Genomic DNA, 15,721 nt, shown 5'->3' with positions numbered 1-15,721 from the left:
CTGCAGCTGCAAGAAATTGTAAAGTAGGACGGTGAGTGAGGTGGCGAGCTTCTGGGTGGACACTCTAACAGACCAGTGGCAGAGAAGGGCTTAACCAAAATCCCTCTGTGAGGAAAAAATATATATATATATTTTACCTACTGGCAGTCACCAGTAGGAATTTATAGTTAGGACAAACAAGCATTATTTGACTTGCCTATAACTTTGGCGTTGTTTGGCAAATCTTCATGACATTTTCCCAAAAAGTGTCAAAGTAGGTTCTGGTTGTCAAGGAATGTTTGGGGGTGATCCGTGCAGTGGGGACCGAGGAATAGGGGCACGAAAAAAGGGTGTGTTTGTAATGTTAATTCCAATAGGAACACGTTGTCGAACTTACAGCCCGAACTGCTGGATGGAATTACACCAATGTGCAAGAGGTTTGCTACAGTAGTAGAAAATATTGTGCTAATCTGCTTGTACCGATCATGGCTCAAAGCCCAATTACATTGTCTATCCATTAAATGTATGCTGTTTCTGTTGGACTTAAGGAGCACATTACACCAGGATTGGCAGAAAGCACAATCTGCCTACTAACATCTACCTTTCTGCCAAACACTGATTATTTCAACCTCACCACATCTAACAACTTTGCCTTTACCGAAGCCTTAATCGTGCCCTGACTCAGCCTGCTATTTCGTCCTTCTTTATCACTATTTCGATTTCTCAGCCAATACTCTAAATTTGGGGTCTCTAGGGCATGCTGGTTTTCCGAGATCCCCTGAACTGCACTTGCTTCTGGTGTTATCCCCATTGTTCTTCTGACTGGAGCTTCCCAGAACCTCGAATCTGAATTTGAATTTGCTAAGGATGCAAATCATATGGTACTAGACCCAATGCATATTCTCGAAGGATCTGCAGTCACCGGCAAATGGTTACTAGATTCCACAGGCACCAGAGACGGACTGTTTCTGTTCGTGGTCCCATTCCCTCCTGAGTCTATTCTTTCCTCCAACCCTGACTGTTGCTGGCAGAGCTTCCCACTGAGTTTGGGTCATACACATAGACTACAGGTCCGATGGTGACCGATGCCGTAAGGGCTTCTGGTAACCGTAAAGCAGAGTTAACTCCACTTGACTCTGCACCTCCTAAAGCAGGTATCCCTGTTCCTTCTACTCCCGTTGAAATCCTTTCCACTAGCCCTGCTCTAGGGCCTATCTGGGATGTTGACACTCTTTCCATATTTCCCTGCATTCGCCAGGTCTAGCCTTCCCTCCTCTGAATGTGGGTTGTAAGGTGGAGGACGCTCCGAGAACAACCTATCCAACAAGCTGTAACTCCCATCATTTCTGTTTTCTCCTCCATTCATATCCTGAGAATTTCCCTCTCTTACTAGCATCGGGTACAACCTATCTCCCTCAATTGTGTCTACTCTCTATCTTATAAGTTGTGCATCCTGATATGCCTTCATTGCCTTCTTCATCTTTCCTTGAAATCTATGCCTCAAACTGTGTTCGTCTAGGCATCACTCCCCTCAACTTATACAACACCTCCAATCGAAATGAACCATAACGTGGAAATGCCGATTCCCTTTCTTTTTCAGTGATGTCATGCCAATTTTGAAGCCAAACTATAGTATAGAGTCCTACTTTTGTCGCCATATAATGTGCTGGAGTATCCTTGAAGGGTGCCTCTTCACCCACTTGAGTGTCAACTCCCAGATCTCCCCAGAAGAAATCAAGCAGCACCCTAAAACATAGCATGATTAGATCAAGATTTTCCCTCAATAGACAACTTTCTCAATAACAGCTTCTTGATGACTGCCAACCAATCCCATTGTGGCGTTATGCCAACCAACCTATCGCAGCACAGCACACTCTGACGCCATCTTCGCAGAGGTTCACCCTCCTTCACAATTTCTGAGTCCACGTTCACTCTCACAATCACAACTCCGTAATTGTCTGCCTTCTACAAGATTGATAGAATTCAATCATCCAAGAATATTCACCCTCGACCTGCGCTGGTCACCTCAATCGGTCTAGTCCACCCCTGTACACAAGGTTTACCACAAAATTCCCACATAGTTCCCTGTCTTAGGTGGAACTGCCGATGACGTCTCATGACAAATCCTCAAATCTGAGGTCATACAATCACAATAACTCAGTGTCTTCTACACCATTCGATATATACCGGGATCTTAGGCCACTTTGGGACCTGAAACTCAAATCTCAATCCTTGGACCATGTCGGGCCCGAAACCTCATTCAATTGACTTTCACACGAACTCTGCCTGACATCACACAGTCACATCTTAACACAGAATGCATCCCTAGTAATACTCACTCCTCCGTTCGCCGATGTTCACGTCGCACCGTCAAACTCCGTTGGTCTCCGCCAAAGTCCATCGCTCTCCATTCTCGATCATTGGGCACTATTTTGGGCTGTAGGGGTCTGGGTCTCTTTTCAAGATTTTTCTGGATTCTCACCCCACTTCATGTGAGAACCATCCTACTCTGCTACCAACTGAAGGAGCCGAGTTCAATGTTCTAGATTTGCTCTAGAACCTCGAGTCGATAGTACTTTTTCTCAGCATGAATGCTTGGGGGGGAGGAAATTGTTAGCAGATCAATAATTTTAGTTCCAATTTACTATGACTCTTCAGGATCACAGACTACCAAATAAGAGTAGTTGATTTATTACAAAGCCAAGAATAACGGGACGTACAGGCACCTAATACAAAGCCAAATCTACGGATGAAGTTGTGGTGGTGCAACATGCACAAGATAATTATTATGTCGAGAATCAGGATACAAAAGATTAGGGAACAGACGTCCAGGTTCCTGTTCATCGAACGTTTGTGGGTATAAAGCATTAATCTGCCCATAGACTAACACTAATGTGACATCCCTACATAGCATTTCCCAAGGCAAGATCACTTAAGGTGTCAGCATGTGAAGCCTTCCTAAAAAGTCTCCCCACGTTAGTTGGGTCAAGCAGCATAAAGCTACTAAGACAGATCTCATTCTAAGATGCTCTCTCTTTCTTGAAGCAAGTCAGAAGTCCCTGGACACTTTTCCTAGTTACGATATATCAATACCACAGGTAGTATCCCAGTGTCCTTTGCGGATCACGCCATCCAGTCAGGCCAATTTCTCATAGGCAATTTTCCAGTAGGGAGCAATGCTCCCAAGCTTGGTGTGATGACATTGATTCCCAGGCACCCTCTGATGAGAAAGTACAACAGTTCTCCACTATCAGTATCAACTCTTAATGTATCCCCGTCTCTCCTTGCTTAACTACTAAAACAAAGACCATATTCTAACTACCAAGGTTGATTCCTCCACCTGCAACAGAAACATGAGAAAGAACAAATCCAACAGGCACATGAAATTCAACAAATAAATCTAATGCAAGGGAAAATGTATTTCAGGCCACAGTATTCGGCCAACATAAGAAAATGGCACACAGGTAATACGAAATTACATATAAAATGAACACTCTTTACTAAGCACTTCTAAATTAACACTTTACATAAGCACATCAAATACTTGAAAAACTGTCGACGGTATGCACGAATTCTGCACGTTAATGTTTTCAGCTAGTTGCATCTAGTATCAGCATTGATTTCTTCACATTTTAATACCCCACAATTCACATTATTACAGTTCACGTTCTAATGTCTCATGTTACTACAACGAAAGAATATATGCGGGTGCGGACTACTCGTGATTATTAAGTACCCCAACAAATGAAAAATGAATTTTGCACTACATCAACGTAAAGTGTTTTTGCAATTGGAGAACGATATTATCTAAGTGTTGCTTAAATACGGGCACACGTAAATTCCATCATCCTGTCCATGCCTGGTTTACTTCCTGGTTGAATTAAACCAGCTCAAATAGGTGGATTTTATGATTTGAGCTGTCACAGTCGTGATCGCTTATGTTTTTGCTGTATTGTTTTGCATATGTGGAAGTGGTGGTGTTGGTGGTGGTGGACATGAGGGTTTAAACTGTGATTAACACACAAATGATTGCTTCTAGCAATGTGATTGCTTTTCCCATGAACTAACACTCACGTTAATGTGAATTTTAAGCAGAGTTCTTTCATTGCAAATTTCCAAAGTCAAAATATAACACTATCCCTCTGGTTTGTATGAAAGAACTAACCGTCCAGTCCTGGGGGCTTAACATGGGCTCCAGCTCTTTATATGAGCCTGTGGTTGCAGGCGCGTCCTGCTGGCACTCATATTTGGGGACCGGCACTTATTTTTCATCATCAGACTTTGACCCAGAACAAGAGATGGAAAGGCAGAAAAGAAATCGGGAAAAGTAGGAAGAGAAGTATAAAAAAAGGGACAAAGCAAGAAAGCCGTTATGAAAAGGAACCTTCTAGAATGAGATAAAGGGCTATAAAGTTTAAGGTGGTGGATGAAAACATATTGAGTCCAGGGGAATTGGGCCCTGGATCACCCACACTCACCACCTACCCAGATCACTCCCCAGTTTGCCTGAGGCTGTGCACACTGGTAAACCCCGCCACCCGTGTGTCCTGGAGGGTCCACGCACAATCGCTATTAGACACCCCGTTTAGATCGGAACTGGAAGAATTCCTTGAACGTAATATAGGCTCGGTTCCTGCTTTGTTGACAGTCTGGGAGGGACTGAAGGTGACTATACGGGGTATTTGTATTGCTAAATCGGGGGCATCTTAATAGACATCAGGAATACCTTAAAGGGCCTGGAGAGAAAGATACGGGATTTAAAAGTTGAATTGGTCGCTACTGGGGCCGAGAGGGTGCGAGCTGGTATAAGGGAAGCCCATACAGAGTATCAAACTGCAGCTGAACGCGAGGGGCTGTTCCATGGTAAATATCACAGAGCTAGGCAATATGGAGAAGGGGAGGCTGGGGAACGCGCTAGCAGAGAGGACGTGCTAACCCCGTTTTTCGAATGTTATCATGGAGATCTGGGGTGCAGACGGGACCTTCACAAGAATTCTGAAGAGATTCTGCAGGCTTTTTTGACACACTACTCCTCACTTTATGCAACACGAAGAGCGGTTCCCTTAGACATAAACCCTTATTTAGAAAAGGTAGAGCTCGGGTGGCTGAGTGACAACCAATGTGAATTTCTCACAGCTGACTTTGAAGAGGACGAAATAAGAGTTGCCATTATGCAACTGGGGTCGGGCAAAGCTTCTGGGCCGGACAGGTTGCCGACTGAATTTTATAAAACGTACATAGACACGCTGGCTCCCTTTCTTAAAAAACTCTACGCGGAGGCGCTACAGCTTGGAACACTCGCACCTACCATGAGAGAGGCCCTCATTATATCCCTCTCAAAGCCAGGCAAGCCTGTTGACGGCGTAGACTCCTACAGGTCCCTGTCCTTAATAAATTGTGATGTAAAATTATTGGCTAAATTATTGGCTAATTCCCTAAGCCTGCTGATGGATGGGCTTGTATGACCAGACCAGGCGGGTTTCATCCCGGGGAGGGCCACCTCATTTAACTTGTGCACCGTATTTTCAATAATGCAAGACATAGATCTGGAGCTCAGTGCGGTGGCGGTCTTTCTTGACGCCACCAAGGTCTTTAACTCCCTAGAGTGGGACTACTTGCTATCGTATCACAAATTACTTATTAATGGTGCGCTCCCCCTTTACCCCCGTTTGATATAATTTAGGGCACAAGGCAGGGATGCCCATTGTCTCTGCTCCTGTTTGCCCTTGCGGTGGAGCAATTGGCGGCCACTCTCAGGCAACACCACAGGGAATGTGCAATGAGGTACTCTACAAGACACGTGTTGGTGTCACTCTACACGGATGACATCACGCTTTATATCAGGGACCCCCAGGAAAATCTCAGTGGGGTGCTATGTGAGTTTATAAGGTTTGGAGGTTACTCAGGCATCCCAATGAGCTGGGAGAAATCTCAGATCTTCTCTCTCAACTCTAATACCCTGCCCTGTCAATCAGATTATCCACTCAGTTGGAATATGTCGGAGTTGAAGTATTTGGGCATAGTGATCAGTCAAAGCAGGGAGGAACTCCTTAGAGCAAATGATGGCACGGTGTTGTGACTCCATTACTAGATGGATTGCTATGACCCTCTCCATAGCAGGGCGCATAGCACTCATGAAAATGATAACTCTACCACAACTGCTGTACTAATTTATAAACATCCCCTATGCGTTAATTTTTTAGCTCCCTGAAGACAGTTATTTTGTTTTGCCTGGGAGGGGGGGGGGGATTGGCGGGGGGGGGGGGTTTGGGGGGGGGGGGGTAAGCAGCCTAGTCCCCTTACCTTATCTGTCGCCAAAGGCGGTTTTGAAGCACTACATCCAGAGCTTTACTACTTGTGTGCACAAGCACACTATGCACTGTACTGGTTCACCCCCGCCATTTTGTAGTAATCAACTCCAAGACAGTTGAGATGTAGAAAAAATTTAATGTCAGGAACTACGCAGCTGCAGGTCATCACTTGCCAGGTACAGTCAAAACAGTCATGTTCAGTTACAACCTTTTAAACAGTAACATTCTAAACATGTACTTGAGACTGTGACATCATAGCATCATACAAGACAGCACCAGAGAATACTACACATTTATGAAACATCTAGCGGTGGAGCAGAGTTAAATGGCTCCCACACCACTGTCTGGATTCCTTGGCGGGGACTGGGAAGGGACGGGGACAGGTACTCCACTGTGGCCTGCATGAACACTGCATGGAAGAGCATGCAAAGAAACTGGGAACCCCTGTGGTGTACTCCCCCACGTTATCATTAGAATGTCATAGCAACCTCCCTGTGACACATGAGGGAATCTGCCGCCGCATGCTGTGTCTCTACGCTATAAGCACATGAAGGGCTCTGTATCATAATGGGAAGTTACACAACAAAGGAGAGTTCTTTGGAGGGCACGCCCCCTCTCCAATGGAGCTGTTTCTGTACATTAGACTGAGGCTAGATGTAACTGCATTCACTATGGCTTTTCCAGAGGAGCCACCAACTTTAGTGCCTTTGCATGCTAGCCCTTCACATGCGGTAGCGCGACTATACGGTAGTGTGCTCACTTCAAAGAAGCAGCCCCAGGACAATTCACAGGAAAACTGGGAAGGAGAACTGGGCTTCCCGCTTGAAGATACCCAGTGGGAATTCTGCTGCCAGCAGGCTGGAAAGATAACGCTAGTAGCAGGTTATGGATCATTCATTATAAATATCTACATACGACTTATTATGCCCCGCACGAATGTACAGGTACGGCCTGAGACCCACAGATCGCTGCAAGAGATGTGGTGCAGAAGGAGGTGACTTCCTCCATCTGTCCTGGTCCTGTAGACTTGTTTCCAACTCCTGGGAGGAGGTCGGGAATGCTATATCCCAAATGGTGGAAGGGAATGTAAGCCTTACTCCACTCAACGCACTGCTTGGTTACACAGAGCGCAAAGAGGCATCTAATAGACGATTTGTGTCCCTGCTGGCCAAGTGAAGGGTTGCCTGCAGATGGTGTCTGGGGAGAGCTCCTAAATTCAAGGAATGGATGCAGGATTTGGTATATTACCAGGAACAATTAACCATATACTCAGAATTATTTCCATTTAGCTCAAGACCCCAAGACATATGAGAGCCACTAAAGACTTACTTATTGCACACCCCACAGGAAGCAGACATTCCAGGAGCCCCACCAGCACCACAATTGGACAATGCTACTTAACTAGCACACCATGCAGCACCTCTGATAAGGGCACAACCCTCAAGTTTGATGTCATGCTAATCAGATGTGCAAGTGCTACTTCAGTGGGCTTTGATTGTGTAGACAATATCCTGGATTTTATTACTTAATGATATGTATACGCTAAGACAAAAGTACCTGTCTGTAATACTGAAATGACAGTTTTGTGAAACTGCTGTGTGCATGGTAACCGAAATCTCAATAAAATGCAGTTAAAAAAAAAACTATTGAGTCCAATCAAGACAACATAGCCTTAGTTTTCTGCAACCCTGACATTCAGCAGTGCCGATGGCGGGGCTCCGAGAAAAAAAGGTGGGCCAAGTTAACCCCCCTAAATATACCGTGGGCTATTTTTGGGCTATTATAGAGGCCAAAACAAAATGGCAGTCGTTGGACTGCACCAGCTTCCCAATCTGCTCGGGGGCAGACTTCCCTTCGGTCAGCTGCTCTCGCAAAACCGCCTTGTACGAAGCAATCACTGAATTACTAGTACAAGCAACATTAAGTACAAATTTCCCGGTATTTCTAAGAAACATAATTTACAGAGACTTCAGGGGAAGTGATGATAACCTTGGAGTACCTCGGAGCCCGACACACACTCCCTCCATTTCTCAATGTACCTATGACAGTGATGGGTTTCTACCCAAGATCACGTGACTCCCAAGTGCCCCTCGTACTTTCTCGTGCCTTCTTTTCTCTGAACTGCACGAGCATTCCTTGAAAAGGCAGACTTGGCTATTATAATCCGAAAAAAAAGAAAGAACAAGCTGATGGGAAAATGCTAATTAAAATAATCCTTTCTCCTCGGTGACACATTTGCCTTTTAGAAAGCGTGAGGAAAAGAAGTTAGGAGAGCCTCTCGATCAACATTGTCTTCCCCTGGGGAGCTGTATTTACAGCTTTAATTTCTTTGCAAGAGAGTGGGGTAATTGTGTCATGAATGCAAGCCGTACATTGTCAGTGAATCTTGTGAGCAGGCTGTGGGCCTGTAGAGTTCAGGCCTAAATAATTCAGGGCCTATTATTTCCCAACAATACTTATTGTAGTGGCTATATTGTCTCGACGTCCAAAACTATTATTCTGGTCTGGGGCAGATTGACCCCTTATGTGTTCACTTGGGGCACTTGCGCCTCCCGCCGAGCGCGCTCCTGTTGTCTCGGGCTCTCGCGCAAGGCACTAGCGCCCCCCGCAGGACGCGCCCGTTGTCTCGGCCGCTCAGGGCACTAGCGCCTCCCGCAGGGCGCGCTCCTGTTGTCTCGGGCTCTTGGCCGCGCAGGCCAGGAGCGCCTCCAGTAGAGGTCGCCCCTGTTGTCTCGGTCTCGCAGAGCGCGCCCCTGTTGTCTCGGTCGCATTCGCACAGAGCACTAGCGCCTCCCGCCAAGCGCGCTCTTGTTGTCTTGGCCGCTCACAAAATCTCACAACAATAAGGTCTGTAGCAATAATCGAAGAATAAGGTTTTCTTTTCATTTAATTTTAAGGATCTGCGGAGCCATTTTGGCATGCTCCTCTTGCTTGTACCAGACCGCAGGGACGTCATCAACTTCTGGGGAGGTTTTATATTCCTTTTTCTATTATTTGAGTTCCTATTTATACTTCTGGAAGAGGCAAAAAAGTGCAGGGAAGCAAGTAAGATTCTCACACTGAAAGTGCAAGCAGTCCTCTTTACCGTGCAAAACAACTATACATCTCCTTCAAAACTGCCCGAATTTCCGGAATTTAGGAAACTTTTTTAGATAGCTGATTCGCTAATTGGGCATTTTTATTTTTGTGCCAGGAACTATTTTCTGATCCTGATTACATTTTGCTTACATTAGTTTGCTCTTCAGCTCTCTTACTCCTTGGTATATAGATTTTTCCCTCACCCAAAATACTACTTTGTTTAACAAGAAGACTTAAAAAGTAAAAATAATAAACACCTGGAGTGCAGGCAGCATTTGGCTTTTAAAGAGAGTACATGTCTGGAAACGTGCCAGGGCACCTGGAAAAACTCAGTTGTGCCGCCACAAATACGAATTTGCCACACGCACCTCACCATCTCTCATCTGCATAATTTTCAGATGTTAACAAAATCTATCATCAGCTGCAAAATTTGCAGATGTTAAAAATGTTTCCAGCACAAACCGATGGTGCAAGTCCATGCCAGACACTTAAGAATGTTAACTAGTCGCCATCTCCTGTTATTGCTATAATTATCCGTTTGTGTAGCTGGACACGTTACCTGGGGGATGCCTTTCTATTAATCATGTGCCCCTTTAATATTAATTTTAACGCTCTGGTAATTTACCTTTGGGTTCTTCATTAGGAGTGTCAGATCAAACCTACTGGTACTTTCCAATGCTCAGTGCTCTCAAATGCTCATACTTGGGGTTCGCTGAAACACTGCCAGGGCCTGCCGGAAAAACTAAAAGTAGACCTGGCAAAAAATGCTCAAACCAACTCGCTTCTTTAATCTCCTCCCGCAATCTCTCGCTTTCTATCGATCCATTTGCTCTTTCTACTTTTCTCCTCTCTCTTCTCCCTCTCTGATCGCTCTCTCTCTACCTTCCCCATTTCTCCCTCCCATTCTCTCTCTCTTGAAGTCTCCCCTTGCTTTGTGCAATTATCCTCGGGGATGATAGAGGCACCAGGAGGGGCCCTGGGCTTTCATAACAGGCCTCCAAGGGCTCAAACCCACCGGGGAAATGCCCGGTGGAATAATAGGTCTGTCTGGAATAACAGTACCTAGCGGTTGAGGCCCATGGGATACAATTTTGGTCTCAAAAATACCGTTACCAACATGATGGAATAAGGATTTTGGGAATTTGTGGAACTGGCTACTCCCACAGTTCAGCTAATTAAGAGCAGGATTCTGTATTGTAAACCACCACATGGGTTGCAAATAGAACTTAATTCTCACGATTCTTCAGTCATCTGCCATGAAAGACTGTTTTACATCTAGGCCGTTGTTTTACCTAAACACTAGATGTAAGCAACCATAGGCCGCACCATGGAGCTGCTTGTTTAGTCATATAAGCGATTTTACTTTGTAATTTCAATATAGGTCCATTAGGAGCAGATCCCTTGTAGGGAAAAACCTCAGAAACATACAAGGTCTCAAGGCTAAAGTGGGCTTGTATGTTAACAGTTCCAGAGACGGGTCGCAATTTTGGAGAGGTGAGTTGGCAAAGCTGGTGTCTCCAGTTCTGGCATCTGAACTTGTGAACAAAGAAGTATATTTCACAAACACTGCTTGTGCACACTCAATTCGCAAAGCACCTGATGCATTTATATCTTAGATTGTGTTGCAAAAGCAGCCCATGGGGCGTAGGGGAAGTGCCCTTGTGCACTTGATTAAGGCCCTCGTTATGAGTGGTCTCTTAGTTCCATTTAGCGGGTAGCAGGAGTTACTGGCCCCATCAGAGTTTTGAGACCCGCAGAAAAACAGCAAGTCGCTTTACTTTCACCCAGAGATTTTCACTGCTGAACACAGCCAAAATCTCCATGTGAAAGTATAGGGAAAATTAGGAATTACTGGGGGAATAGGAGCCAGAATTACTGATCCCATGGTAATTCCTCACTTCTTTGTGAACCCTCTGGGTCCTACATGTAATGGGCTGGATCTTCTCCACCCCAGAGTTACCGGTACCCCTGAAATATTGTTATATGAGACTTCCCTTTAGCTGCAGTGCAGAATGTCTCCCCGGAAAGTGATGCAGAGGAGTTTAATGCATAGATTTTGTGAACGTGTAAGTCAGGAACTGCTTTCTCGCTCTCTCACTAGTTAGCTAGTGGTAGAATTGCAATTACATCACTGTTATTTCAGATTTATAAGAGTTTGGTGATTGTTTGGGAGGCCCTAATTGTCGTGGAAATTCACGTGCACATTTTAGGAATGGGGATATCCTGAAACCCAGGAAAGTAAGCTAAGATTGAGAGGAGAGGTAACTGTTTGAGTAGAGTCAGTGCTTGTATACCAGTATATCAGTAGCAGAAACACCAACTCATATACATATTGTGCCCTAAATATTGTTCACAAAACTATTGTCCCATTGGTTGTAGATTTTCAGTTAGTAACACCAAAGGAGCAATATTCTTGTAAATGATGTTAAGAGCCTTATATTTATGCCAGACGATGGTATTCTGGTGCCATTGCATTTGTGTTCTAGGTTTCATCAAGATGGTGAATTGGAAAGTTTTTTAAAGAAAGAGACTGCTCTATCTATTTGAAATTCAGGAGTTATATTCTCACAAGTGGTTGTGTGTAAATGATTAATTTCTGGTTGGTAAGGTGTTCTCATCCTGATGGACACTATTAAATGTATGTAGATATAGACATTTGTGGGTGACCTGCATATGCTTGGGTCATGGGTTCATGATACACGAGTGTGCAATTAAGGAATTCTGTATTCGCCCATAAACAAACTAGATCATAGCACCAAATTAGTCTTTTACACCACACCAGACTTCAGTAGGTTGAACCCATGTATGGGAGCACTCAATGTTGCCACCTGTTTTACAGGTGTGCGCTATACTTTAGTAGGCTGAACCCATGTATGGGAGCACTCCATGTTGTCTCTTGTTTTACAGGTGCGCGCCACACTAAAACTGACATGATACAATAGCTCATTGGGTTCAAGAACTGATTGCAGACAGAAACATACTTGGTTGCAGTATACTGGCTCCATCACTCTTGACACTTTTCCATCTTTTTCTCATATTGTTATTTCTAGCAGTGAAGGGATATTGTTGTCTCAAATCTGTTTTTCCCAGAGCCTGTCTACTTGAAGTTGAAGCACATTATTTTTCTACCCTTCCTAATGTTCATGTTGTACTGACCTTGCTAACATCAATTGTGAACATCATGGTTCATGACATTTGTTATTAACACAGAAATTGCTTTTCTTTTTGTTTTCTGGCAGAGAGAAATGACTGAGAAAATTTGCCACTGATACCCCTGGGATCCAGCATTTGTCAGCTATGAAATTATTGAACAGAACTGAGAGACTACAAAGGGATACCTGACTGGGGATCTGAAGCTCCTTCAAGTGGACAATGGATTAATACTAAATCTCCGAATGACCGGGTCAACATCATGACTCCTCAAAAAAAAGCTAGGATGGTGAAACCATACTTCTGAATTAGCCTTCACGACGCTGAGACTTTTTTTTTATTTCGAAGGGTTTGCTCTACTGATATTCTTTAATCTATGCACTCAACCATCATAAAATTATATTTCGAGTGACTACAATGAAAACTACTGACAATGAAGCTCACTAACCGAGTAGATTTACTTTTCGAATCATTTCAGGCAGCTGCTTCGCCGTTGCCGACCCGTACCCACCGGAACGTTCCAGAAAGGAAAAAGCTGTGATAAGACTTCAAAACATGTTCTACATGTCTATCTTGCTGCTCTTCGGGGCTCTCTCTTGCCCTGACACATCTGTGAATACAATGATCTTTCTGTTCTTTCTGTTTTTATAATGAACTTTCTTTGTTACAAGCTGATAAGAGAATTCTAGGTCATGAGAGTTGGCAGTCAGTGGAAGATGGTTGGTCATAGAATGTTCCTTGTGGTTCAAAAGATCTCATTTGCAGGAGGATGCAATAGAAGCTATTGTTGGGTTGTTCTTTCGCACTAGACCCACCAACCGGAGGACATGTAACCAGACCCATTAAGATATATTTTATAATGTTTTGAAAACTGATAGTTTTTCATGTTCGAGGCTCAAGCACTAAGAAATGGAGATTGATAATGCAAAATCATTTGTCCTCATTTTTTTGCTCAATGCAAAATGTTATGGTTTTTGGCCAGAAGTGTTGTATAGTGTTGCATAGTGAATTAGTACACATCGCCCATGTCAGACAATTCACAAAGCAAAATCGACCAGAATCTGAGATAAAAAAAAAGTCTTCCTTATAAGAAGATGATCGGGTCGTTTAAAGGTGGGTAGTAACAGGACATCTGGCAAAAATTGGCAAATGTACTGATATATTGCATCTCCTGCTACACTTTGAGGTCAGCGATGGCAATTTTTCTCATGCGGAGCTGGCTGTGGCAGCACTATCACGAAAACCCTGTTGCAATCCCTGCTTCATTTGGAGAGCATGGAGATTTGGGAGATTGTAGTATTCCCAAAAGTTCCGCCGTCATAGACTTGAGCATCTTGAAACCTGCTGCTGTGCCTGATGTTGGAACGCGCACCGTACTAAGTATGACATCTGACATCAAGTATGCTGGCTATTCTGCTACTAGCAAGAAAAGGCAAAATATGTGCAATTTTGTGGTACAATCTGAGACATAATCTTTTTATTATTGTGTAATTTCAACATATATTAACACTGTCTGGCCAAAGTTGCCATCAGTGTAAAACCTGATTACAGCAACCAGCAACTGTGGCTGAAAACTCTATGTGCATATTGGGCGTATTTAATTTCCAGAAGACATCCCTCGCTTTAGTGGTCTGTCTTTGAAAAACATAGAAGAACCCAAAGGGCCACCTTCTCCCCAAGGATTGGTTGACCTACTGTCCCTGTGGTGTTTTGACAAAGTGGATCCTGACACTGAGGCAAGAGACGCCTCTGGACTAAAAACCCAACAACATGGAAAGAGGCTTTAAATCTGGTGGGCTGGCCGCAGCTGGGCTGGACCAACAAAGATTACATGAACCTCTATGTCGGAGTTGATTGTGCTTTAAAGGTGAGAAGGTTTTCCACAAGCTGTTACTTAGAGATTCAAGGTAGCTGCCTACACGGGACACCTGTTTCCGGGGAGCTGGTGCTCCAGGTGTGTTTTATTTCTCAGAGAGAAGCACGGATGTCTTCATTTGTTTGAATTCATTTATCATGGCAGAGGATATGCACCTTTTTTATGTTGTTGCCCGCTTGGGTGGTGTATTGCAGCATTAGTTATAGCAATAAAGTTCTTCTGTGTGAATGTTCACATTGTTTTTTCTATCACTTTACTTTCAACCCAAGTAGCTGCCTTGTTTTTTATTCTTTTTATCAATAGAATGCTTTAGAAGAAGACAACTTGTATGTCTTGGTGTATACAACTTTGTATTTAATTTTGATATTAACATATTTCAACTACTCTGAGCCCTCCTAAATAATAAGAGTTCTCTGTTATCCACCCATTTTCTGTGCCTTCAGTCTACCAATGGAGTGAGGAGGGACAGTTTTCCCTATCGCATATACATGAACCAATAATTCGAATAACTGATTAGTACAACATCTCAACTATCTTTTACTACTAAAATAGTTTTTAAAGTCTTAAGCACTAAGATACTTTGTTTAGGTAGTTGTTAACCAGGTTAATAATCGGATTTGTTGAGCACTGCTAATCACTGGTGAGGGTCTCTGGGCGCTGTCTTTAGGCACAGGTAGATTACGTTATTTACCCACAATCACAAGATGCTGAGGCGACGCCAGGACTCGAACCTGGATCCCCAGCTCCAAAGTCGGCAGCTCTTGCCCTTACGGCAGTACCAATGAAGCAACATAATAATAGCACCGTAATTCGCACACGTCTTTCTTTGTCCATGCACTCATTTCCCAAGATAATACCTGGTTTAATTTGTAAGGAGTAAAACTACACTATTTTGAGTTTCATTGCTCATAGCAGATGTCACCTTCAGTACTATCATTTTGTGCCAAATGCTGAGTTGCAGATTGCAGAGGTAATACTGCTCCATGGTCCAGATTTACTAAGGGTTTGCACCAGGGCAAAGTCAGGCAAAGTGACAGAAAGCGTCGCCCACTCTTACAATTGTATTTACTTTCCAGTGTAAAAGTCATTTTGTGCTGGAAAGATACCCTTTTCTCAATGCAAAGAGCAGTTTGTGCTGCTTTCTACCACTTTGCGTCAAGGGCACTTTAATTGGATGTAATTTTGGTGGATCAGTGCAGGCACCCATAGTTTTTGCTGCAAAGACTGATCTGCTAAGATAGCCAGACAAGACCTCTGCATCAAAAAATAGCACCTCTTTGAAGCAGACCCGAACTAGGGGAATTTTGTTTCTCTCAAAACATTCCAC

At 43.9% G+C, this 15,721-nt stretch overlaps 1 protein-coding gene across 4 annotated transcripts in view; it reads left to right on the top strand.

Moving 5' to 3' along the window:
- Nucleotides 1–14,626, top strand: part of MOB3C (MOB kinase activator 3C) — a 213,647-nt gene extending 199,021 nt beyond the window's left edge. For all 4 annotated transcript variants that reach the window (XM_085602711.1, XM_085602713.1, XM_085602712.1 and 1 more), the window contains exon 4: nt 12,608–14,626. In XM_085602711.1, the coding sequence (XP_085458837.1) occupies nt 12,608–12,637 (30 nt within the window). In that variant the 3' untranslated portion in view covers nt 12,638–14,626. The remainder of the gene's footprint in view (nt 1–12,607) is intronic.
- Nucleotides 14,627–15,721: the final 1,095 nt, after the last annotated feature.

Source organism: Triturus cristatus, chromosome 4_2, assembly GCF_964204655.1.
Source record: "Triturus cristatus chromosome 4_2, aTriCri1.1, whole genome shotgun sequence".
Taxonomy (NCBI): domain Eukaryota; kingdom Metazoa; phylum Chordata; class Amphibia; order Caudata; family Salamandridae; genus Triturus; species Triturus cristatus.
The sequence above is the reverse complement of the archived record's forward strand: the minus strand, read 5'-3'. Positions and strand labels throughout refer to the sequence as shown.